Here is a 26,508-nt window from a genome sequence, read left to right as displayed (position 1 = left end):
TGATGCTTTACTTCAGTTTACAAGCAAGTTATTGAAAGGATTTTTTTTTTAACTAAGTGCAGCACCCAGATATTAGCAGTGATGTCTAGAAGTCAGAGCCTGGAGGCCCAGAAACCAATCCCACCTTTGCCACTCACTGTTTAGCCTTGAGAAAGGCATGTAATGGTAGGAATTTACAGGATTTAAAGTAAAGCTTATGGATTTACTGACTTGACATCCGGTCTCTAGCAAGTACTTGGCCATTTCTAGACAGTGGCACAGAGTAGGGACTATAGGAGCCAGAAGTAGTGCAGGGATGGGGGCAGTGGGTAGGCAGCAGGAGCCAGGAGTAGTATAAATCACAAGCACAAAACTGAGGCCCCCCAAGAGGGTGGTAATAGTGAAGAGAGTGAGAGGAGCTAAAAGGAAGTGTGGGACTGGAAACAGATAATGGAATGGAGACAGAGTAATACAGGGAGAGTGAATGAATGAGCGAGTGCAGTGAAGAGAGATGGGGAAAATCAAACACACAAAATGATACATAAATTGTGGAATGAGAGGTACAAATGAAAGGGAACAGAATGGCTAAAATGAGAGAGATGAAAAATAGAGAAGGAAAGAACTATACAAAAGGTGAGACGGGGATAAACAGAGAAATGGGCAGAAAAAGGAAATGAAACAAAATTAAAGTATAGCATAGCAAATAAACAAGACTAGGAAAATTGTACGCTGGAGCAGCGCTTCTCAACTGGTGTGTCACTAAGCACCAGCAGGTGTGTCACGTGTCCCACTGCCCCATTGTACTTTCCTTCTCCCTTTTTTTCCAGCCCCCGCGGGCCAATTGGAAGCCTCCTTTCTTCTTACCCCCACTGCCTAATGGGAAGCCGCCTTCATTCTGCCTGCCCCCGTGCAGGCCAATCAGAAGCCGCCTCCTTTCTACCTGCCAGTGGGAGTAGGAAGAAGGGAGGAAGCCTTTGATTGGCTGGTGAGGCAGGCATCACATAGCCTAGGGGTGGAATGGGAGGAATGGCAGTGTCGAACCCCGACGAAGCAAGGTCGCCATGGGAGCCCATTCCCGTGGCGGTGAAGAGGAAAATCCGACTTCGACCAAGCAAGGCTGAGGACGTCTGTTACTCTAAAATTTTCCATTGATAATCAGGCTGAATTAGCCATGCTGTCTGGGACGTCCTCCGGGTGGCCAGACATGGAACTTTCTTTAAATATACAGAGCTGTGCTCTGCACGATTGTTCCCGCACGAATCTCCTCATCCCTTCAAGTTTTTATTTCTTCCGTGCTCATCTTTCTCACATCACTTCTTTTTCTTATTCTAAAACACTTTTGGTATACCCAAAAAAGCACTTTTAAGTGCTAGTCATGGCATTGAAGGCTCCAATCTCATCTTTTTAGATTTGATTTAATTTGAAACTTCTGACTTTTCAGGCAATTACACATATATAAAATCATTCATACAATCCTATGCTAGAATAGCTATACTAAATCAGCTGCCTATGAGAGGTTAAAGTGTGTTTAAAAAAAAAAAAGCATATATCCTAACAGTTCAGACATCTAGATAGTGCTATATCGAATGCCCCAATTATGTATCGGTAATACGAGGCACCTACCAACTCAAACTACGAAGAAGTGAAAAACCTCTACATCAAAAACCCAACCCCACTTGAAAAAAATGTGACGAAGATTCTTCTGAAGCTCAGACAGGACAGGGTTCCAGTTCAGCTGAGGAATTCTCCCACACTCAGCACACACAATCAGGGAATGATCTTCCATCCCAGCATCAGGTCCCTAGTCCTTACAGCCTGGATGTTGAGAGAGAAGTTCTCGTTTCCTTGAATTTGCCAGATGAGGTATCTTTGATCTTTCTGGTTTTCAGAACAGTTTCCCAAACCTTTCCTGGAAGACCCCCAGTCAGGTTTTTAGGATATCCATAATGAATATGCAAGAGAATTTGCATGCATATCCTCTATTGTATGCAGATGTAGCTCATGCATATTCATTGTGGATATCCTGAAATCCTGACTAGTTAGGTGTCCTGAGGACTGAGTTGAGAATCCCTGTTCTAGAATACAGGTTCCCAAATCTGTCCTGGAGGACCTCCAGCCAGTCAGGTTTTCAGGATGTCCACAATGAATATGCATAAGAACTTGCATGCTATGGAGGCAGTACATGCAAAGTTTTCTTATGCATATTCATTGTGGACATCCTGAAAACCTGGGTGTGGATCCAAGGGACAAGTTTGGGAACCACTGTTCTAGAAGAAAATCCAGTAGAAGGTAATATGCTTTTAAGTGGAGTAAGTTTGCCTTCTGATGTAAGGGAAAGGCCCTAGATCAGGGATGGCCAACTCTGCTCCTCGAGAGCCACGAACAAGTCAGGTTTTCAGGATATCTATAATGAATATGCATGAGCTATATCTGTATACAATGGAGGGAATGTATGCAAATTCTCTTGCATATTCATTATGGATATCCTGAATACCTGGCCTGTGGTTCTTGAGGACAGGGGTGGCCAACTCTAGATATTAACTCAGACAGACATAAAAATATACTTAAATATTTTTGTCTGAGTAATAAGAAACATAAGAGTTGCCATACTGGTCAAATATAGAAACATGATGGCAGAAAAGGACCATATGACTCATCTAGACTTACCAGCCACCCAATTAATTTAGCTTTATAATTCCCATCACTTCCTTAGAGATCCTTGGTATTTATCCCATGCTTTCTGTTTTTGTCAAGCCTAGTATCCTGTCTCCAATAGTGGCCAATCCAGGTAACAAGTATGCAGCAGGATTCCAAAGAATAGATCCAGTCCTTCTTGCTCATAACCAGGGAGCAGTGTATTTCCGAAGTCTACATGGCTAATTGTTTTTGGACACTTCCTCCAAGAACTTGTCTAAGCCCTTTTTAAACCTAGCTACACTAATTGCTTTCACCACCACCTCTGGCAACAACCTGCACAATTGAATTGTTCCCTTTAGTAACAAAACCCCTTAATTTGTCTAAAATGTGCTATCTATTAGCTTATGTTGTAAGGGTACATAACTGTCTCCTGTATACCTGTTCAACCCCATTCATGATTTTATAAACCTCCTCCCAGCCATCTCTTTTCCATGCTGTAGAGCCCTAACCTAGGGAGCCATTCCATCCTCTATACTTTTCTGTACCTTTTTCTAATTCTGATATATCAATGTGCAACTATACCCTGAGTATCATGTGCTGTTCTCATCGCTCCATCTCAAAACAGGAAGATCGGCAGGGCCGTGGTGGAGCTCACGTCACCATGGCCCGAAGAAAAAGGTCACGTCTAAACATGCAGGTGCTCCTCCTCCTTCCTGCTCACGCGGCCCCGGAAGAAAAATGTTGCCGGAGCCACATGGGCAGGAAGGAGGAGGAGCATCAGCTGCGTGCAGAAGAGGAGCAGCGTTGTTGCAGCGGCTTGAGAAGAGGAGGAGGCCCGGTAGCAGGGTCCCCACCGCGGATCAGCCCGAGAAGATCAGGGCTGCTGCAGAGCCCATCCTGCAGCGACCCATGAAGAGGAGGCCCAGAGGTAAGAGAGAGGCTGAGAGCCCGTAGAGTGTGTATATGAGATGAGTTGAGAGATCGTGTGCGTGTATGAGATGAGTTGAGAGATTGTGTGTGGGAGTGAGGACCTGAATGTTTGCAGAGACAGCAATTGAGAGCCTGTGTGTGTGTGTGTGTGTGTGTGTGTGTGTGAGAGAGAGAGAGAAAGCATGTGAGAATTAGAACCTGACTGTGTGTTTGAGGGAAGAAGATAGATGGAGAGAAAAGAAATAGAAAAAAAGACTATGATAGGAATTGGCAAAAAAATAAGAAAGGGGAGGTGGAATAAAAAAGCTGTGACCAACCGATTAGAAAACTAGGATCAGACAGAAAAGGTAAAAAAAAAAAAATTACTTTACTGATTGGCACATGTAATCTTTGGTAATGTGCAAGAGTAGCACTTTCTCTATGCGGATCTCACAAAATGTACAAGATCAACATGGAGAAAGTGGAAACCCACGGGGCCTGCACAGAGGAGGCAGCAGAATGGGCTTCAGTGCCAGTAGCAGCAATCAGCGCCTCCCCAATAGCCATGCGGCATCAGTGACAGTGGCAGCAGAAGAATGAGTGAGGTTCCGAGGTTGCTGGCAAAAGAGAGGGGTCTGCCTTTTGTGTGTGCATGTGTATGAATGGGAGTCTGCCTGGGGTTGTATGTGTGTGAATGCATGGGTGCCTGCCTGAGGGTGTGTCTGTGTATGAGAATGAATGGGTGTCTTCCTGGGGTTTGTATGTGTGAGAATAGGTGCCGGCCTGTGTGTAGTATATGTGTGTGTATGTGTGAGAATGAATTGGTGCCTGCCTGGGGGGTCTGTGAGTGTGAGAATGAATGTGTGCATGCCTGGGGGATGGTGAGGGAGTGGTGTGAGTGACTGGGAGCTTGCCTGTGTGTGTGTGTGTATGTGAGGGAGCCAGAGAGAGTGAGAGCATGAATGTGTATGAGAAAATCCAGGGGAGTAAGAGTTTGTGTGGGGTGTGTGTGTGGAGGGGGAGAGTGTCTTAGAGCCTGAGAGTGTGTTAGTGTCTGTGAGAGCGAGAGATTATGGTGGGTATAAGAGCATGAATGTGTATGTTTGTGACAGTGTATGTGTGAGAGAGAATGGACATGTGAGTGTGTGTGAGAGAGAGGATAACCTCCTAATCCTCGACAATATCAGGGTGACTGGAAATCAAGAGCTCCCACAGACGGGGACAGCAGGGGCTTTTTAAAATCCTTATTAGTTTTAATTATTGGGTGTTATTTGATATATGTGCTGTTTTGAAATATTTTATTGGTGTTTGGGAAATTGTAAAAAATGTATATGATTTTAATTAATAGAAATTCTATTTATCAGTAGTGTTAAAATATTCTTTTATTATGGTTTTACTATTATAACTGATGCTTTATGTTTCTTGATTTTATTTGTTTTATGAGGAATGGTGGTTCTGTTTTTCCATTGTTAATACACAGAGTCTGGCTTCTTGGGGGTTTCCATTTCAGTTTTTGTCTAATTTGTGCTCCTTTATTTTGTATTCTGTATTTGGTGAGGGTCTGTCTCTGCTCGGTGTGTATGACCATGATGAGAGATTCTGCTAGCAAAGGGATCTATAGCAATCTGGTTTGTTTTGTTTCCTCAGTAGATGGTGTATTGGTATTCTCGGACCCAGTGTAATATTTACCCTTGCTTTTTCACAGGTAGGGTTATTGTTGCTTGAATCCTTGGTGTTATTACTGCTATGTTACAATGGGATTGTAGTATAGATTTTGAGTGTCTTTTTTGCGGGGTTTTGTGTTAGTTCACAATGTGCCTGGCAGTGGAAGGTGTTTGCGCTGCTGTTACTGTGAGGTGACACCAGAATTTGAAAACATCTTTTAGTATGATGAGCTGTAAGGGAAACATCCAAGCTCCATTGTTTGGGGGAATTTCAGTGGATGCACAGAGTTACAGAACTGGAGGTGCAGGATTTATTATTGACATTCTGTCCCTTCCTATAAATTCCAGACTTCACTCTCCTAGCCACATAGAATTAGTTGAATGAGGCTATCAAATAATTTTATAGTGTGAAACTGGCCAGCTTTTTAAAATTACGCAGAATACCCTTTGGACGTTTTTATTAACTCCAAATATTCAAAAGCTGTGTTCATCCCATCAAGCTCATTTATCTCATTAAAGAGGTAAATTGAATAACACAAAAACTTTGTTTTATTAATGTTACTCATAAATTATAACAATAACATTAATCTTGGAATATTATATATTTTTAATATAAATGAGAGGTTTTCACAAGATAGGTTGTGTCGTGAAACATATGTATATATTTAAGGAAACATACATAAATTGTCGAAATACATTTTGTTCGTTTAACCTTTAACCTCTGGTTTGCTAGTAGACTGAATTACTGTGTCACGAAATTATGTTTGTCTAAAAAGTGTGTCACCAACATGAAAAGTTTGAAAAGTTCTGCCCTACACTAATACCTAAACCTCACCTGGAGTTACTAGGTGGGCCTCCCATAGGGATACAAATACCTATTCTAGGGAGAGGGCATTATGGCTAGGCTCCCTCTCCCTCTTCTAAAACAGGCCTTTCAGGAGACATCGTGAAATGTGTATCACCATACCTTATCGCACAGCTTAACACTACTGAAAAAGGTGTAGTTAAAATCAGCGTGAATTCTGTGCAATAGCACTTCGCAGACTGGAAAACCCAGCCCCCTAACTCCTCCTCTTTTTCAGATTTGCATCGCACCATACCATATGGTGCTATCGCATGCGTTAACGGGGCTTTTCGCATGCGATAAGCTCTTAACGCATGCGAAAATGCCTTAGTGCGATTTTGATAAATGACCCCCTTAGATTGTAAGCCCTCTGGGGATAGGGAAATACCTACAGTACCTGAATGTAATTCACTTTGAAGTGCTGAAAAAAAGTGGGAATATAAAAATCTAAATGAAATAAACTCTGTGTATACCATCTGGCCCTGGAGATTTGTTGTTCTTATCAGTTTTCTCGGTTATTTTCCCAATTCACTGTGACATGATTCAGTTTCTCTGAATCAGCACATTAAAGAATGTTTCTGGTGTAAGTATCTCCCCAACGCTCTCTTGAGTAAAAGACCGAAGCAAAGAATTAATTTATTGCAGTGGCCTTGTCTTTTCTGAGCACCCTTTAATTCCTCCATCTAGTGGTCCAACTGACTCACTCACAGGCTTTTTACTTTGAATATACTTGAAAACTTTTCTATTTTGAGTTTTTGCCCCTCTGGCAAGTTTCTTTTCAAATTCTATTTTGGCCTACCTTATTAATGCTTTACATTTAACTTGTCTGTTCTTGTGCTCTTTCCTGTTTTCTTCAATTTGATCCAGTGTCCAGTTTTTGAAAGATGTCCTTTTGGCTTTAATAGCTTGTTTCACCTCACCATCTAACCATGCTGACAGTCATTTGTTCGTCTTTCTATCTCTTTGGAAATGCATGGAATGCAGCTATTCTGGGATTCTAAGATGGTGTTTTTAAACAGCGTCTATGCCACATGCAATCTTTTAACTTTTGCAACTCATCCTTTGTGGATTTTTTTTTTTCCTGTAACTGATGTCCTCATTTAAAAAGGGAGATTGATAAAAGTTAAATGCTATGCAGTAGTTTTCCTTAATGCTTTCACTTCAGTGATTATGTTAAATTTGATTATGTTGTGATTACTATTGCCAAGCAATTGCACCATCATTACGTCTCATATCAGATCTTTCATTCCAGTGAGGATTAGATCTAGAATAGTCCCCCCTCTCATCAATTCCCAAGACCAGCTTCTCTATGAAGCAGTCATTTATGGTATCTAGAAACTTTACGTCCTTAACACGTCCTGATGAGACACTTACACAGTCAATATTGGGGTAATTGAAATCTCCCATTAATATTGTTATTTTTCCTAATGTCTGTTAGTATTTCACTGTCTGTTTATCTTGGTCAAGTGGATGGTAGTATAAGAACATAAGAAAATGCCATACTGGGTCAGACCAAGGGTCCATCAAGCCCAGCATCCTGTTTCCAACAGTGGCCAATCCAGGCCACAAGAACCTGGCAAGTACCCAAAAACTAAGTCTATTCCATGTAACCATTGCCAATGGCAGTGGCTATTCTCTAAGTGAACTTAATAGCAGGTAATGGACTTCTCCTCCAAGAACTTATCCAATCCTTTTTTAAACACAGCTATACTAATTGCACGAACCACATTCTCTGGCAACAAATTCCAGAGTTTAATTGTGCGTTGAGTAAAAAAGAACTTTCTCCGATTAGTTTTAAATGTGCCCCATGCTAACTTCATGGAGTGCCCCTTAGTCTTTCTACTATCCGAAAGAGTAAATAACCGATTCACATCTACCCGTTCTAGACCTCTCATGATTTTAAACACCTCTATCATATCCCCCCTCAGTCGTCTCTTCTCCAAGCTGAAAAGTCCTAACCTCTTTAGTCTTTCCTCATAGGGGAGTTGTTCCATTCCCTTTATCATTTTGGTAGCCCTTCTCTGTACCTTCTCCATCGCAATTATATCTTTTTTGAGATGCGGCGACCAGAATTGTACACAGTATTCAAGGTGCGGTCTCACCATGGAGCGATACAGAGGCATTATGACATTTTCCGTTTTATTCACCATTCCTTTTCTAATAATTCCCAACATTCTGTTTGCTTTTTTGACTGCCGCAGCACACTGAGCCAACGATTTCAATGTGTTATCCACTATGACACCTAGATCTCTTTCTATCCTACCACTATACTTTTCCCCATCACTCATGAATTTCTATCCATTGAGATTCCATAGTGCATTTTGTTGCCTGAAGGACTTTTGTTTGACTCTATGCCATTCTTAACAAATAGCTTTATCCCTCCACCAATGTGACCTGGCTTATTTCAATATAATTTGTACCCTGGTATCAGTGACCAATTGGTTATTCTCCTTCCACCAGTCTCTGAGATGCCTATTATGAGGTAGATCTTTAAAAAGTACGCCGGATTTTATAAGATATGCGTGAAGCCGCGCGTATCTTATAAAATCCAGGGTCGGCGCGCGCAAGGCTGCTCAAAATCGGCAGCCTGCGCGCGCTGAGCCACGCAGCCTGCCTCCGTTCCTTCCGCATCCCCCCATCTAACCCATCCCCCCTACCTTTGCTGTACGCCTGCTTGAGGCAGGCGTAACTTGTGCGCGCTGCCTCGGCATCCCCCACCACAGGCCGCAGTGCCGGGGGACTCAGGACCGCCCGCCCGCCCCCTCCCACCCCTTTTACGAAGCCCCGGGACTTACGCGCGTCCCGGGAGGATTTACGCACTCAGGGCTTTTAAGATCTACCCCTATGTGTACATCTTTGTTCAGTACCATACATTCCATTTCTCCAGTCTTTTTATGTTTTAGACTTCTGGCATTCACATGCAGACAATTCAAAGTATGGCTTTTAAAATTGTATTTACAACCTGCCTAGCAGTTGAAAAGTATATACCTGGCATAGGGTTAATTTTATTGTGGCACACCATCACCTTCCCTATTCTCCATCCCCCTGACATCATCACACTCTCTTCTTTTCCCTCTTCTCTACATCTGCTGGCATCATCACCTTCTCTTCCCTTTCCCCAGGCATTACCACCACCTCTTCCCTTCTGTCTTCCAACCCCTCCCCCCACATCACCTTCCCCCTCCGTTACCTCTCCTCCAATACCTCCAGCTTCCTATCATATTCATCTTTCCCTTTTCCCTCATGACCTAGAACTGATAAGATGTGCACTGCCTATTGCTGCTTGGGGTAGTGTAGTCTCAATTGTACTAGAGAGGCAGCAGAGGGGAAAGTAGAAGCAGCAGCAGAGAACCGTTGCTCTCTGACTCCCCCAGTTGTGAGGAGGGTATCCTGCAGGCCAGTTGTTATAGGGGAAAGACAAAACAAACATTGCTGCAGTAATTGAAAGAAAAGTTTGTAGTAACTAGAGCTGCAGCCATGGCACACTAGTGTGTTACAGCACACGGATTGGGAAACACTGCTCTACTGGACAGAAGAATATGTTCTCAGCTGTACCCATGCCAGGAAAAAATACCCCAGCATATTGATTAAACAGAAGATATTGTCCCCCCTGGAAATAGGAGTCTAATTGAGATGTGTTCCTCTGGTTGTACAAGAAGAGACTTACTTCCAACATAGATCTAATTGCCTTTGGGCAGAATGGCAAGCTTCTTCAATTTTTCAGCTGGTGACAAGATCTTCCGTGCTCTGGGGATCAGTGCTTTAGTGCAGCCTTTGGCTTAGAAACTGTGAACTCTTTTAGGGGACAATTTTCAAAGCTATTTGTGTGCATATTAGTTGTCGGAAAAATTTCCTGTCTCAATATGGCTAAAAGTATGCATGTTTGACATGGTACACATATTAGATGCATTTAAGGGGGCTTTTCCCTGAGGCATGGCTTGGGCAGGATCAGAAAATAAAACATTTAACTGCATTTTCAGTGTTTTCTATGAAAGTAGATGCAAACGTGCATGGGTACCTTTTTACTCTTGGTAAGTTTCAAAGTGAAAGTACATGCATACTTTGTTAGAAAATTTGTGCCAAGTCCATGGATAAAAGTACCATAGACTTTTTGTCTCAATGCAGACAGTATGAAAATTGTCCCAATATTTCTTCTTTGAACTTGATTCCAAAGTACTGGACAGGATTCATGATTACAAAACCAATATTGTTCTTGCCACTCTTTATCCACAGGTAATGGATTCGACAACGAAGCAACCAATAAAGAAAAAATTCTCCATCCATATCCAGCATATTTAAACCCAATGGTCTTGAAATTCTGTGCATGCAATTAAAGGATGAGGAATATTTTCCTTAATTACTAGGCTTTCTCCTGAAAGCAAGAGACTTTGGTGGTGGAACACTACCAGTTTTGGTCAATTTTTCTTTGGGTTCCAGGATGGGCAGATACTCTGTGAAAGCTCCTATTTAGATAATTCTGACATTCTTTTCACAGTCTCAATTTGTTTTAGGCTTTCCATTCTTAGAAAGTTCTTGTTATAGCTTTTTATTTTTTGAGCAGGTTCAAAACTTCCCATGAAGCTGCCAATATATGAGTCCTCCTTGGTCTTATACACTAGCTTTTCAGGCAAAGCCAATTCTAGGCAGCAGGATGTGTGGCTGATTTTGCACACATGTATGATTTTACTGTTAAGCAACTTGGCTTCCTCCAAAAACAAGCAGGCATAATTGGTACCTGTGGGCCTGCAAGCAACTTTTCCCTGCTGAGTTTCCCTTTTGAAAATTTGAAGAAATATGGGTAGGCAGGGATAAAGTATTGATAGAGATTTCACAATAAATTCCAGCCGTGTCCGTTTCTGGTGCATACATGGGGGCAATTTTCAAAAGGCATTTTTATGCAGGTAAACATGTTAAATTGCCCTCCCTAAAATAAATGGAATTAGGAGTGAAAAATGTTCATTCTGTTGCCTGTCTTTCCCCTTTCCTTTCTAAGCAAAATGGATCACATTCTGGCACAAGATTTGGTTTAGCATTAGAGTATTTTTATTTTCCATGACATGTTTAATATGACCAACTCTTCTCTCTCAAATCTTTCTATATCAAATGCACCACCTTGGTTTGTCAACTTAAGCATTTCTCACTTGTTTTTATTTTTAATATTTTGAAGCTATGATTTGGGCATGGAGAATCGAGATGCGACCAATGACAAGGTCACCATTGAAGCTGCAGAAGCTATAAAGAAGTACAATGTGGGCATAAAGTGTGCCACCATTACTCCTGATGAAAAAAGAGTAGAGGAGTTCAAGCTGAAGCAGATGTGGAAGTCTCCAAATGGAACCATCAGAAATATCTTGGGGGGCACTGTCTTCAGGGAGGCCATAATCTGCAAGAACATCCCCCGGTTGGTAATGGGTTGGGTCAAGCCTATAATCATTGGGAGACATGCATATGGAGACCAGGTGAGTCACTTCAGCTTGCTTAGATCCAGTTTTGCTTTTGCAAAATATAAAAAGAAGTAATGAATGTATAGTGTTATACAGCCCTGATAAGTTTTGGGCTAGTTGTAATATATTTTATACTTACTTTATTGGGTTGTCAACTCAAAAAATCTGACACACAACTATACCTAGCACCCTAAATTCTATCAAATCTATTAATGAAGCGCATTTGACTACTTAAACAGTAGCATGACTGTATAAAAATGTGCATAATTCATATGTACTCTGGATGTGAAATATGTACAGTGAGGCTCCTGGTCCACGAAAGGCAAACAGACATGCCACAGCAGTGATGTTCATTAGACATTACAGTACAGTTGCATTTTCATTTTTGCATTTGATGTTCGGGGTTTTTTTTCCCCCCCTATATCTTGTACATAGGTTTTGTTGAATTCCAGTGGTTCCTCTGAATTAGAGCTATAGCATCCTGGCTCCCATATCGAAGGAACATTGTTTCCTGAATATAGCTATTATAAAAACTCCTAATTTTTTGGTCCAGCAATTTCCTTTTTTTTTTTTTTTTTTTTTATGGCAACCTATAGCTAGACAGTCCCACTTGTCACTTTCATCCCGATTGCAGAGAAAATGGCTTACCTGTAGTAGGTATTTACCCTAGACAGTAGCATAATCATCTACACATCCTTCCCTCCTCCCCCTTCAGGAGTAGGCCTCTTAGTAAAGCTGTTCCAAAAGACATGCAGCCGCAGCTATAAGGGAAGTCCCACATATGCCCAGAAAAGCCTTCTATGCTTTTCAGGAGCTTTTGAGAAAATGCTCCATGTCTGCACCATCGGATGATGTCACCCAGTTCTGTGACCTATTTATCCTGCTGTTAACTGAGAATACCCATTTCAAGTAAGCAACTGTATTTTATAAAAAAAAAAATTAATCACATCTCATTATAAAATATATGTAAATGTTTGCAAAACCAATGTACACTTGTTCTTTACTGTTTAACAAATCGGTAAGAGAGAAAACAGCAAAGTAAGCATAACTGACTAGAGAATTTGCTGAAGCATCTGATTCAGAGGCTGTGAAGTATCAAAGGTTAATAACACAGTTAAAGGACAGAACTGCAGTGATGAGTAAAGAATAACTGAATAAGGGATCAAGGCAATCCATATATGCTGTTCTATATCCTAGAAAACTTAACAATCGGGAGCAGAGTACATGCTGAACCAGCCCCCTACCCCTTCCACCATGCCAATATTCCCCCTGGGGTCTGGCAAGAACCCTGCCCATCTGCCTGCCACCTGTCGAGATGACCTTGCAGGGCCTCAAGTTGAAAGAGTATTTAAAAAAAAAAAAACAAACAAAAACATTCAGAAGTATGGCCCCCTGCTCCCTCCCAGTAGTAATCCCTGGTGTCTAGTGAAAAATGGCTTTGACTACCCGGAGCTTAGTGGGTGCTCCAGGCCTCAGGAATGGATGGGTGCTAAACACCAGAGACTACTTATTTATTTTGTAGCTTAGTAAATCTCTCTAAATGTCTGCCGATGTCAGAGTTGTAAAGCTGCACTTTATTGCTTTAGATATAGCGCTAAATAAAGTAGCTAACTTTTTTCCAAGGGGAGAGTCATTTACTGTGTGTAAAATTATTGAAGAGCTGCTTAAAGAATTTCAAAAGTCATGACTCGGCAAAGAAATGTTTACTTTACTTTAAAAAGAGAATTACCACATGCATATAAGTGGAATATTGCACAGTTCACATAGGGCCCGGTTTTTTTCAAAAGCATTTACTCACTTAAAACTGGGTTTTACATATGCAAATGTACATTACCCGTGTAAGTGAGCTTTAGAAAATTGCTATAATATATGCCATTGTATTTTCAATAGGTTTTACCTGTTATGTGCACTTAATGCTGATAAATGGCTTTTGAAAATTGCTAAATGTTACATTTACTTGCGTGGCTCCTTTGAACATTCACCCAACAGTGAGACTTTAAATCTGTTTAAAAAAAAAATATATAGTTAATCTGGTTTGCTAGGGTTCAAACCACTTCATGGTCCCAGTGGAGTTGGGCAGAGGGTGTGAACCCCTTCTTTCTCCAGCATCGTACACATTCTCAATCTCTGTCCTAAGGCCAAATAGGGACCGCCCTCAGTCCTAGCTCAGATGTTACATTTAATCTTAGTGAAAAAGAGGCTGAGAATGCATCAGGAAATGGACTTACTACTGGGTGAAATAACTGCTTTATATTTTACTTTCTCTCTCTCTCTCCTTTGCACAGTATAGGGCCACAGACTTTGTTGTTCCTGGTCCTGGCAAAGTAGAGATTACATACACACCAAAGGATAGAGGAGAGGTACAGAAATACATGATCCATGACTTTGAAGGTAATGAGGGGCTTTTAGATAAACTTGAAGTGTGCACCTTTTAGCCTTTGTACAAGACTTGCTCACTCTCTCCCTCAATAAAAGGTAAGGGGCAGATTTTCAAAGGTTGCGCACGTAACATACGTGCGTAACCTGAGAATCTGCCCCTGCGCGCGCCGAGCCTATTTTGCATAGGCTCGGCAGTGCGCGCAAGCCCCAGCATGTGCAATTGTCCCGGGGCTTCAAAGAAGGGGCGGTCCGGGGGCAGGGCCGAATCCCACGGCACAGCGGCCTGTGCTGGGAGATAGCGAGCTGGCCCAGGCGTAACTCTTGAAATAAAGGTAGGGGGGGATGATTTAGATAGGGGAAGGGAGAGGAGGTGGGGGGTGGCCGAAAAAAAAGTTCCCTCCGAGGCTGCTACGATTACGAAATCGGTTAAAATTCTAACAAATTTAAATTAGAGATTCACATTATATAAAAAATGATTGAAGAGTAATGATTTGGAGTGGCAAAGTGATATTTTTTAGATTTGTGAATTTCCTTTTTTGTATATGATATACAGACAGATGTAAGCCATCTGTAACAGAGCCTTTTACTTTTCCATAAATGGCCCCAGTCTCCAATATATCCTTACACCAAATTTTGAGCCATGCATTTGATATGGCTTAGCCTCTTTCCCCTTTCCTTTTTTTGGGTGTGGTAATCCAAAAGAGCTGTATGTAATAGGGGGTGAAAGGCTGTTGTGCATGGAGGAACCTTGGAGTGATAGTGTCTAGCGATCTGAAGATGGCGAAGTAATGTGACAAGGCAATAGCTAAAGCCAGAAGAATGCTAGGCTGCATAGAGGAATAACCAGTAAGAAAAAGCAGGTGATAATCCCCTTGTACAGATCCTTGGTGATGCCTCACTTGGAGTATTGTGTTCTGTTCTGTACACTGTATCTCAAAAGGGACAAACAGGATGGAAGCGGTTAAGAGAAGGGTGACAAAAATGGTGGTGGTGGGGGGTTCCATCAAATGACTTATGAGGAGAAGTTTAAAGACCTAAATATGTATACCCTGGAGGAGAGGAGGTGCAGGGGAGATATGATACAGATCTTCAGATACCTGAAAGGTTTTAAGGATACACATTGGACAAACCTTCTCTCTTGGAAAGAAATCAGTAGAACTAGGGATCCCAAAATGAAACTCCAGGGAGGGCGACTCAGAACCAACGTCAAGAAATACTTTTTCACGGAGAGAGTGGTAGATGCCTGGAATGCTCTTCCAGAGGAGATGGTGAAAAATTTCAAAGGGGCATGGAGAATGGAAATGAGGAAAAGAGTGCATGGGGGTAACGTGCTGGTGTGGCGGTTACTACCCTTAACCAATAAGCCTCCATACTGTTGATGCAACTCATTATTGCTCTCTGCTTTAACAGCAGGTGGAAAAGAAGGAAAGGGGAATTTAGATTCAGACAGCAACTAACAAGGACATTGAATTTTACGGTCTGGAAAACACATAAGTATGGGGGTATCTTGCTAATGTGACTTTTACTACTCTTAACTAATAAGCCTTATACCTGTAATGTAACTCCAACATTACTCTCTGCTTCCACAGCAAGAAATAAGAGATAATGGGGAATTGGACTCAGACAGCAACCAACAAGAGCCTTGACTTTAATGGTTTGAGAAACTATGGGGGTAACTTGTACAGCATGGCAAATGCCATCCCCTGCTGCTACCATTATAGGGGAGACTTGTATGGTGTGGCTGAAGCTATCATAAGTTTGCTGGGCAGACTGGATGGTAGAAGCAGGATTAGTGTGCACATGCGCACGCCCACTTAAATTTTGGTACACATGTGCAAGCAGGCAGGTTATTTAATAACATGCCCGCATATAAGTGCACAGATCATAAAATAATGTCCCTGGGTGCAGGCAGACCCATGTACCCAAATGTGCGCCTGTGTGCCGGTTTGAAAGTTACTGTAGTAGTGGGAGTCTCATATCTATAACAATCCTCCAACCTGATGTTAGTAAATATATTCTGATGTGAGGATTCTCAGAAGAACCGGTCTGGAAAAGGTGAATAGATTTTTTTTTTTTTTTTGGGCATGTGGTTGAACAGACTGAATAGTGTGTTAAGTGTGTGGTGGTTCCTCCATCTGTGATGCCAGTCTCATATCTTATGTTGAGATTCTGATGAATATTATCTTTTACAACCATTGCTATATGATAAAACATTTTCTGCTATTTGCTCTTTAGAGACCAAAAAGAATGAGTGAACTGAACCTGTAGGGATTCTCATTACATTCTACTCATAGGTACTTTGTGATACATGCCATGTCACTAAATGTATTTGGTATTTTTATGCATTTCAGAGCGCACTTTTTGTATTTAAGAATTTAGCAACAGTAGTCCTGTTAGTTTAATGAGATTTGTTTTTCATTCTTTTTCCTTTTGATCAGACTGCGGTGGAGTAGCTCTTGGAATGTACAATACTGACCAGTCAATTACAGATTTTGCACACAGCTCCTTCCAAATGGCCCTTGCAAAAGCCTGGCCACTGTACATGAGCACTAAGAACACCATTTTGAAGAAATATGATGGACGCTTCAAAGACATCTTTCAGGAGATTTATGAAAAGTAATGAGTAATTTTACATTTGTTTTTTTTAATTGTATTAAAAATTTCCATTTCTTGACACTCTTGGTAAGTATAAAGTAATTTCCAAAGATGAACATTTTTAATAGTCACACAGATAAGTCATGGGTCTTACCTGGAACATTTAGGCAGTTTACATGCCACAGGCTAGTGGGGAGCCATGAACAATCAAATAAGTGATTCATTTTTGATCCATCATTGAGGAATGGCTTCCTAGACCTATAAACTCTTTCCTTTCTCTATTTTATTTATTTATTTATTGCTAATTAAGAATTCTTCATTGCTTCTGATACTTTTCATATTAACCACGCTCAGCCTTTTCTTCAGCCATTCGCAATGTCAGGGTATTTGGAACACTTAAAACATTGCACCTTTACTTTATTTCTTCAAAATTTCCTCTGATCTTCTGTGTTCCTGGTTGTTACCTCATCAAAGTGGGTCAGCAACTTTAAGAAGCTGTAACTGCCAGAGACAAGCTATCCCTGGTGGATCATCGCAGTGGGAACAGGCCATGACTCATTTAGATGCAGGATCTGTTTGAGGTTGCTATCTTCAGTTATTGGGGTCTGGCTAGCAGGCTGGGAGATCCAGTTGAAGTCTAGTTCAGAGCTCTCCACTAAAGCCACAAAAAAGATCTTTGGGTTCATAAAAGGATCTGCTGGCAGTCAGGTACCATAGAAGCAGTCTTAAGATGATTCAATACTAAACAAGTTTTTAGATCAAGGAGCTTCCCTGCTGCAAGAAAAGGAGTGCTCTAAAGGGTGAAATGAACCATTTTCACTAGAAATAAATATTGTTGATTTTGATTATACTGTTCCTGCTTTATCAGACAATGTATTTTTATTTTCTAGGGACTACAAATCCCAGTTTGAAGCCAAAAAGATCTGGTATGAACATAGGCTAATTGATGATATGGTTGCCCAAGCCATGAAATCTGAGGGAGGCTTTATCTGGGCCTGCAAGAATTATGATGGAGATGTTCAATCTGATTCTGTTGCACAAGGTAGGATCCTGAAGCACTCTGCTTGCACATTGGGTGTCAGCATAGGCATTTATCAATTTGCATGGAAAACCATCTTTTGTAAAATGGTCCCATCATACATACATTTATTGTGGAGGTAAACTAAAAATGGCTATCCATGTTTTGGCATATTTTTCTGCTTTTATCAGACAGTCAATGATACACTAATGGAAATTGTTATACTCTTAGGGTAACTAGTAGACTTAGGTTGAGTTATTTGGTTAGAGGGACACTGATATGCCACGGTTATCTGAACAAATATGGGATGATCCACTTGAAGCTTACTTAGTGTTCCACAAAATTAACCAAAAAAAAAAGACTGTATTGGTTTATTACTAGGAGGTTCAGTGTAAGGGACTAGGCATCAGGACTCCTGCGTTCCTTTGTGATCCCCTAGCAGAGGTGACAGCTCTAATTTGGGAGTAATACTGGTGATAGCTCTAATCTGATAGTAATATATTATTAATTTGTTCTTTACCTGTTAGCTACCATGCAGTGTACAGTCACTTTAAAAGTTTTTCATCTTTGTGTTTTCCTGCTATTAAGTATTCTAGAATACTACAGCTGAAAGACTATATAAATATTTTCACATACTATAATTTGATATTTATAGTTTCAGCTGTAGTATTCTAGAATTCTTAATAGCAGGAAAACACAAATTATTATCACCACAGACAGGATTTCATATGCAGTTAAACTGCATTTCAGAAGTAAGCTATGTGCAGAAACAAATTCTTTCCAATTTATGCTGCTCTCGGTAGAGCAGCTTTAAATCCTCCATTATTGATAATTTTATTTTTAGAAGAGGAAATTGTGACTTTTTAGTTAATTATTTTGATTATTAAAACTGTTTTATGACATTTTTTGTAATTTGCATTGGAGAATTTGGAAATTCCGGGATAAATAAAGATTTGATTTTGGTTCTACAGAGGTTACATGTTAATGGTCTTGGATTACCTGAACAACTTAGGTATTTTGCACCGGAGAACTGAACACTTCTTGCTAGTATAAGTCTGTTTCACTATTCTCCAGTTATCAATGTCAGAATTTGTGACTTATACTTTTGTCAACCTTTTTTAAAAACAAATTAATTTGACATAAAATCATAATATATCAAGTAAACAAAGAAGGATAACGAGATATCAGATGACCACATAACATGTCTTTGCATGTTGAGAAAGTGGTTCAAAGTGTGTTCTATGCAAATTGCAGCCTTTATTGCATTTTGATAAGTTTTGCTCTGTATTCGAGGCTTTTGTGACTAATGATCTGGACTGCTCTAACTCAGTATACCTAAGTGTTCCTGCTGTTACTACATGGGCTTTATAACTAGCACAGAATGCAGCTGCATGCCTGATAATTGGTGTTTCAGGGTGGGAACATATCCCTTTGATCACTGGATTGGCTCCTGATCATTTGGCATGTCAAATGTAAACTTTTGATATTGCTCTTCAAAGCTTTGCATGGTGAGCTGGCACCTGCCGCTTTAATTCATTTCAACATTTAAGATTTATGTTCATTTCCTGCCAGCTCTGCTCATATGGGCAGAATCTTTTAAAAGTTCTATCTTTTCAACATGTAAGACCTGTGCAAGACTAGAGAGCGAGTTTCTGCAGTCACCAGCCCTTCACTATAGCAACTACTGCCCAAGGAACTTGGAGCCAAGGTTTGTGTTTTCAGGAAAAAGCTAAAGGATTTCCTTTTTGAGCAAGTTTTAGTGATGAATAGTTTGTCTGCCATGCTTTTGCTTTATTGGGTACCGCAACTGATTATTTAATAGGCTAATAACATGAAATGTGCAATGCTAAATTAGACCAAGGTCCATCAAACCCAGCATCCCGTTTCCAACAGTGCCCAATCCAGGTTACAAGTACCTGGCAAGTATCCAAACATTAAATCTGATAGTGGCCAGTCCGTATCACAAGAACCTGTCAGATCCCCAATAGTTGATTTTATTTATTGTATCTTGCTCTCCAGGGATAAATGCTAGCTTTCCCAAGTTTACCTGGCTAATAACAGTTTTATGGACTTTGGCCAAATTCTGGAAGGAAATCTTCTTTTGAACCCTACTATGTTAGTTGCATAGATCATGACCTCCAGCAACAGCTGCCATAGCTTGATTGTGATCGGAGTGAAAGCAAAATTGCTTACCTTGTAATAGGTGTTATCCCAGGACAGCAGGATGTAGTCCTCACATATGGGTGACGTCATTGAACGGAGCCCAGGCGGGAAAACTTTCTGTCAAAGCTTCTAGAAACTTTTGACTGGCCCAGTGAGGCCACTGAGCATGCCCAGCATGCTATGATGTTCTCTGCCACAGGTGTCTCTCTTCAGTCTAGTATGTAGCAAAAGCTTTAGCAAAAAGAATAATAAAAATAGAAGGCCCAACTCCGCGGGGTGGCGGGTGGGTTCTGTGAGGACTACATCCTGCTGTCCTGGGATAACACCTATTACAAGGTAAGCAATTTTGCTTTATCCCAGGACAAGCAGGATGCTAGTCCTCACATATGGGTGAATAGCGAGCTAGAGGCTGAGTCATTGTGTAGTGCTATGTTTTTGTTGAATGAGTCAGCTGAAGATCACAGCAGTTCGGTTGTAGTAGGAGTTGGGTTTAAGCAGGAAACAAGTTCTTTAAGACAGACTGTCCATAGGCTGAATCTTGTCGTCCCTGCTTGTCCAAACAGTAATGAGCTGCAAATGTATGAAGAGAACTCCATGTTGCTGCTTTACATATGTCAAGTATTGGCACTGAATGATAGTGTGCAACTGAAGTTGACATTGCTCTAACTGCATGTGCTTTTACTCGCCCTTGGAGAGGAAGGCCTGCTTTCTCATAGCAAAACTGTATGCAATCTGCTAACCAGTTTGATAGAGTATGTTTACCCACTGCCTTCCCTGGTTTGTTTGGGTCATAGGAAACAAAGAGTTGATTGGATTTCCTGTGAACTGCAGTGCGGTTTAAGTAGAAAGACAGAGTACGCTTGCAATCTAAGGTGTGTAAGGCCCTTTCTCCTTGGTGAGCATGAGGCCTTGGAAAGAAAGTGGGTAAAACTATAGATTGGTTTAAGTGGAATTCCGTAACTACCTTAGGGAGGAATTTAGGATGAGTACGGAGAACCACTCTGTCATGTAAGAACTTAGTGTAGGGTTCATATGTGACTAGTGCTTGTAACTCACTAACCCTTCTAGCTGATGTAATGGCTATGAGGAAGATAGTTTTCCATGTAAGAAATTTTAGGTCACTGGAATCAATGGGTTCAAAGGGAGAACGCATGAGTCTAGATAGAACCAAATTTAGATCCCATTGAGTGACTGGGTGTCTAATTGGTGGTTTAAGAAGAATTAAACCTCTCATAAATCTTTTTACTAGAGGTTGTGTAGAAATAGGTGCATCTGATACCTGATTATGGTAAGCTGAAATTGCACTTAAATGTACTCTTACAGATGAAGTTTGTAGACCAGATTCTGAAAGATGGTACAGGTAGTCCAATAAAGACTTTGTGGGGCAAGTGAAAGGATTGATGTCCTGTTGTCTGCACCACAAAGTGTATCTCTTCCATTTGGAAGCGTAGTTCTTCCTTGTGGAAGGTTTACGTGAAGCTATAAGAACTTGGGAAATGTTAGCTGGAAGATTGAGTGGTTGTAAGATCAAGCTTTCAACATCCAAGCCGTCAGGGATAGGGATTGAAGGTTGGGATGGCGCAACAGACCCTGATCCTGAGTTATGAGAGTGGGAGCTACTCCCAGGCGAATGGGATCCCTGACTGAGAGGTCTAGCAATGTGGGAAACCATACTTGTCAAGGCCAATATGGGGCTATGAGTATCATTGTCCCCTTGTCCTGTTGTAGCTTCACTAGAGTTTTGGTTATGAGTGGTATCGGAGGATACGCATATAAGAGGCCTGAGTTCCAAGGGCGAGCAAAGGCGTCCTTGGATGGCCTGTTGTTCAGGTTGTATAGGCAATAGTAGTTGTCCACTTTGTGATTCAGATGTGATGCAAAGAGGTCTACTGTTGGTTGTCCCCAACGTTGAAAAATCCTGGTCACTACTGAGGGATCCAGGGACCATTCGTGTGGTTGGAATTGACGACCGAGTCTGTTCGCCACTACATTGTGAATGCCTGCTAGGTAAGTGGCCTTGAGAAATATGGAGTTGTTCAAGGCCCAGCCCCATATCTGAGCTGCCTCTTGACAAAGGCGGTACGAGCCTGTCCCTCCCTGTTTGTTGATGTACCACATGGCTACTGTGTTGTCTGTTTGGATCAGCACAGTCTTGTTTGAAAGGCAGTCCTTTAAGGCATGTAGGGCATAACATATAGCTCGAAGTTCCAGGAAATTGATTTGAAACGTTGCTTCGAGCTTTGTCCATGTTCCTTGTGTTTGGAGATTCCCTATGTGAGCTCCCCAACCCAAGGTGGATGCATCTGTAGTCAGAGTTACTTGTGGGACTGGTTGTTGAAAGGGTAGGCCCTTGCACAGATTGTTCTTGTTCACCCACCATAGTAGAGAAGAATGTAATTGGTGGGTTACTTGAATTGGAGAATAAAGTGGTTGAATGGCTTGGATCCATTGTGATCTTAAAGTCCATTGAGTTACCCTCATGGCCAGTCTTGCCATAGGAGTGACATGAACTGTGGAGGCCATGTGGCCTAGTAATGTGAGAAACTGATGAGTTGTTTCTTGGAGTGAATCGAGCTTGCCAGTAGTGACAGTGTATTTGCTCGATCTTCTGGTAGAAATGCCTTTGATAGGTTGGTGTTTAAATCCGCTCCTATGAATTGTAGGAGATGGTTTGGAGTTAGATGTGATTTTGGATAATTGATGAGAAATCCCCTGGAGTGCAGCAGAGCAATAGTTTTGTTGAGAGACTGTATTGCTCCTTGTTGAGATTGGCTTCTGATGAGCCAATCGTCTAGATATGGGAAAACATGTACACCTTGCTTGTGTAGGTGTGCTGTTATTACTGCCAGACATTTGGTGAACACTCTGGGAGCAGAAGCTAGTCCGAATGGCAGTACTCTGTATTGGTAATGTTGAAGGCCCACCTTGAAGCGCAGATACTTGCGATGAGGAGGGTATATTGGTATATGGGCGTAAGCATCTTGAAGATCCAGAGAACAGAGCCAATCTCCTGTTTGAAGAAGTGGTAGCATTGTGCCTAGCGAAACCATCCTGAACCTTTCTTTCTTTAGAAATTTGTTGAGATTTCTGAGGTCTAGGATGGGACGTAGGCCTCCAGTTTTCTTTGGAATGAGGAAATATCTGGAGTAGAATCCTCTGCCCTGCTGAGACCTGGGCACTGGTTGAATGGCCCTGGCTGTCAGAAGGGTGGATAATTCTATTTGTAACTGAATTATTTGGGAATTTTGTTGTGGGTAGGAAGTTGGTGGGAATTCTGGAGGAATTGAGAGAAAATTTAGTTTGTAACCGTGAGCTACAATGGAAAGTGCCCATTGGTCTGTGGTTATGTTTTCCCAATTTGATTGGAAATAGGAAATCCTTCCTCCCACTGGTATGTGTTGTTTGGGGTTTTGGAGGGTGGGTCTGATCTCTGGATTTGTGTTCAAAAACCCGTGGCTGGACCAGTCTGTGGAGGAGGCTGAGCACGGGCTGGTCTTTGTTGTCTGGCCTGAGAGCGCTGGGTAGGCCTAGAAGGTCTAGGTCTGGTAGGCTGATTATAGTACCTTCTTGGCCTGTAATATGGACGTCTAGGTTCCCTTCGGGGAAAACGTCTAGGGGCCTGGGTGGTTGGTTCTTGAGGCAGTTGTGATAGCTGTCTTAAGGTCTCCGTGTGATCCTTAAGTTGTTGAACAGCATCCTGTACCTTCTCTCCAAACAAGTTATCCCCACGGCCTGGCAGATCTACTAGCTTGTCTTGTACTTCAGGCCTGAGATCTGATGCCTTCAGCCAGGCCCATCTTCTTGCTGTAATGCCAGCTGCTGCTGTTCTTGAGGCTGTGTCAAAATTGTCATAAGCAGCCCTTACCTCATGTTTCCCAGCCTCTAGGCCTTTGGTAATGATGGATTGTGCAGATTCTTGAAACTGCTCCGGGAGAGAATTTGTGAAGTGCTCCATTTGCTTCCAGAGATCCCTTTGGTACTGTGTCATGTACAGTTGATAGGCAGAGATTCTGGAAGACAAAAGTGCACCTTGGTACACTTTTCTGCCTAGGGAGTCCAGAAAACGATGATCCTTCCCTGGAGGAGCTGAAGAATGTGGATGTACCCTTTTAGATTTTTTCTGGGCAGATTCTACTACCACAGATTGATGTGGTAGCTGTGCCTTCTGAAAGCCTGGTGCCTGCTGCACTAGGTAGGTAGTGTCTACACGCTTATTGACCGCTGGAACAGTGCATGGGTGTTCCCACACTCGTTGCTGTAGGTCCAACAGGACTTCATGGATGGGGATTGCCAGAACTTGTTTTGGTGGGTCCACGAATTGCAGCACCTCTAAGGTATGCTGTCTTGAATCATCTTCTGATGAGAGCTTAAATGGTATTGTATCCGCCATCTCTTGGACAAAACTTGAAAAAGATAAGTCCTCAGGTGGTGACCTTTTCCTTTCTTCAGGAGGTGATGGTTCGGACATGAACTCTTCAGAAGAAGTATCTGATCCTGGATCATCCCAAGAATCTTCTTCCTCTGGCTGTTGATAAGGAGTTCTTGGGATTTTCTTTGTAAAAATACCCGATGGCCCAGGTAATGGGTCATCGATAGAAATTGTGGGAGGAGTCACTTCCATGGCTTTTTGAGGAGCTGTGTTGACAACTTTGTGATATTTTTTCAAAAGGCGTTGAAAAAGTGCCAATTCTTGAGTATCACTAGTGTCCTGCTCTGTTATTGTCGCGGGAAGGATGGGTGTCCTCGATGAAGCTGTCGAGGGTGGTGCCCTTGGTGTCGAGTCCGTCGCCGGTGGTAACATGGAAGATATCGCTGGAATTTGTGCGTATATCGACGTTGATGACGTTATGATCTTCGGTGTCGACGTAGAGTCTGTGTGTACCGTCGGGGTCAAGAATGGCCCCGGCATCGGTGTGCCCACCGGCATCGGCAAATTTGCCGGCATCAATGTGGAAATCATCGGCATCAACAATGAAGTCGGCATTGTAAATTGTTCTTTGAAAGCCTGAGAAATCGCTTGTCGGATGAAATCGGACAATTCCGGCCGCACAACCGTTGGAAGCAGAGCGGTTGTGGGCGGTGGCGCAGGCTGAGGTACCAGTTCCTGACACGTAGTTTGCATTGGATCTGGTGTCATCAATGGAGTCGAGGTAGGCCGAGGCGTTGAAGACTCCGACGTTTCTTGTGTTCTAGGCCGCTTAGCTGTCGAGGGCTGCTGGGAAGCAGAGTCAGACAACGGGGGGCTTCTGTGTCGATGTCGATGTTTTGACTTCGATTTTTCAGACGACTTTGGTGACGTCGAAGACTAGGAAGGGGAAGAATGATCTCCCGACGGTCCCGGGCGAGGTTTTTTAAGTATCACTCACTTAGTCGCTCCAGCCGGAGACGACCGACGACTGCGACGGGGAAGGTATAAGTTGCAGGCTGAACAAATGTTCCATTTTTTCAAGCCTGGTTTTCCTCGATTTCGGCGTCATTTCTGCACATTGCGGACAATTTTGTACGTCATGTTTGTCACCCAAAACACATCACACATTCGGTGTGCGGGTCTGTGAGTGACATTTTCCTAGTACAAACAGGACATTTTTTAAATCCTGTCGACATTTTTATCGAATGACGGCCGTCGATTCGACTGAGGTAAATTTTTTCTACTCTCGGAAAATTAAATTCAAGATTGGGTTACTTACCGGCCGGTAAGGAGAGACCCCGAGAGATTTAGAGAGAGAATATCACTTTTTTTAGACTAAAATAGTCACGAGAAGGTTGAGAAACTCAACGGCTCTGGTTCCGCGATGCTGGCTGCAGCGCGGAAAAAACGAAGACTGAAGAGAGACACCTGTGGCAGAGAATATCATAGCATGCTGGGCATGCTCAGTGGCCTCACTGGGCCAGTCAAAAGTTTCTAGAAACTTTGACAGAAAGTTTTCCCTCCTGGGCTCCGTTCAGACGTCACCCATATGTGAGGACTAGCATCCTGCTTGTCCTGGGATAAAAAGATACTTCCTAGATTTTTTTTAAATCTGCCAGTTGCTTGTTTCATGGCGTCCCCTAGTCTTAGTGTTTTGAAAGGGTAAATAACTTCCCTTGTTTACCCATTCCACCCCACTTACAATTGAAATTTCTAAAATCATAACTTTTTCAGCATTTTTTCCAAACTATAGAACCCTAATCTGGTTAGCCTTTTTCCATAAGGGAGCTTTTCCATCTCCTTTATTATTTTCATTACCCCTCTTTGTACCTTTTCTGTATCTGCTGCTTTTTTTTTTTTTTTTTAGATTGAGTACTTTTGTATGTAGTTTTCATCACACAATGTTTGGTCACCCCATGGATCTATACAAGAGTATTAAGAGGTTTTATCTATTCCTTTCCAAATAATCGAATTGTTTGATATTTTATGTGATTATGTATTTTTCTAATGCAACCCACCTATGATTTCAGATAGGTGGGACAGACATACTTTTAAATGTATAGTGCAGGAAATCATTGCAGCAAGGATGGCCAACTTCAGTCTTCAAGAGCTACAAACAGGCCTGCTTTTTCAGGATATCCACAATGCATATGCATGAAAGATATTTACATACAATGGTGATAGTGCATGCAAGTCTGTCTCAAGCATATGCATTGTGGATATCCTGAAAACCTGGCCTGTCTATGGTTTTTGAGGATCAGAGTTGGCCACCCCTGCATTACAGTAATAGCCAGGTCAAATAAGGGTGCATAATTTGGTAACTCAAGTATATATAGTGCCTTCTAAAATTCTTCACACTTTTTTTGTACACTTTTCATTCTGCTGTCTAAAAAATACAAATCAAAATGCATTAAAATGTTTCACTGATTTATATAACATACTCTACACTTTCATCATTGAACAACTGT

General features: G+C 41.8%; 1 protein-coding gene across 3 annotated transcripts in view; it reads left to right on the top strand.

The window, feature by feature from the left end:
- Nucleotides 1-26,508, top strand: part of IDH1 (isocitrate dehydrogenase (NADP(+)) 1, cytosolic) — an 87,930-nt gene that overhangs the window by 39,116 nt on the left and 22,306 nt on the right. For all 3 annotated transcript variants that reach the window (XM_029606380.1, XM_029606381.1, XM_029606382.1), the window contains 4 exons: nt 11,201-11,492; nt 13,763-13,868; nt 16,295-16,472; nt 17,342-17,493. In XM_029606380.1, coding sequence (XP_029462240.1) covers nt 11,201-11,492; nt 13,763-13,868; nt 16,295-16,472; nt 17,342-17,493 — 728 coding nt within the window. The remainder of the gene's footprint in view (nt 1-11,200; nt 11,493-13,762; nt 13,869-16,294; nt 16,473-17,341; nt 17,494-26,508) is intronic.

Source organism: Rhinatrema bivittatum, chromosome 6 (genome assembly GCF_901001135.1).
Source record: "Rhinatrema bivittatum chromosome 6, aRhiBiv1.1, whole genome shotgun sequence".
NCBI classification, from domain to species: Eukaryota; Metazoa; Chordata; class Amphibia; order Gymnophiona; family Rhinatrematidae; genus Rhinatrema; species Rhinatrema bivittatum.
The sequence above is the reverse complement of the archived record's forward strand: the minus strand, read 5'-3'. Positions and strand labels throughout refer to the sequence as shown.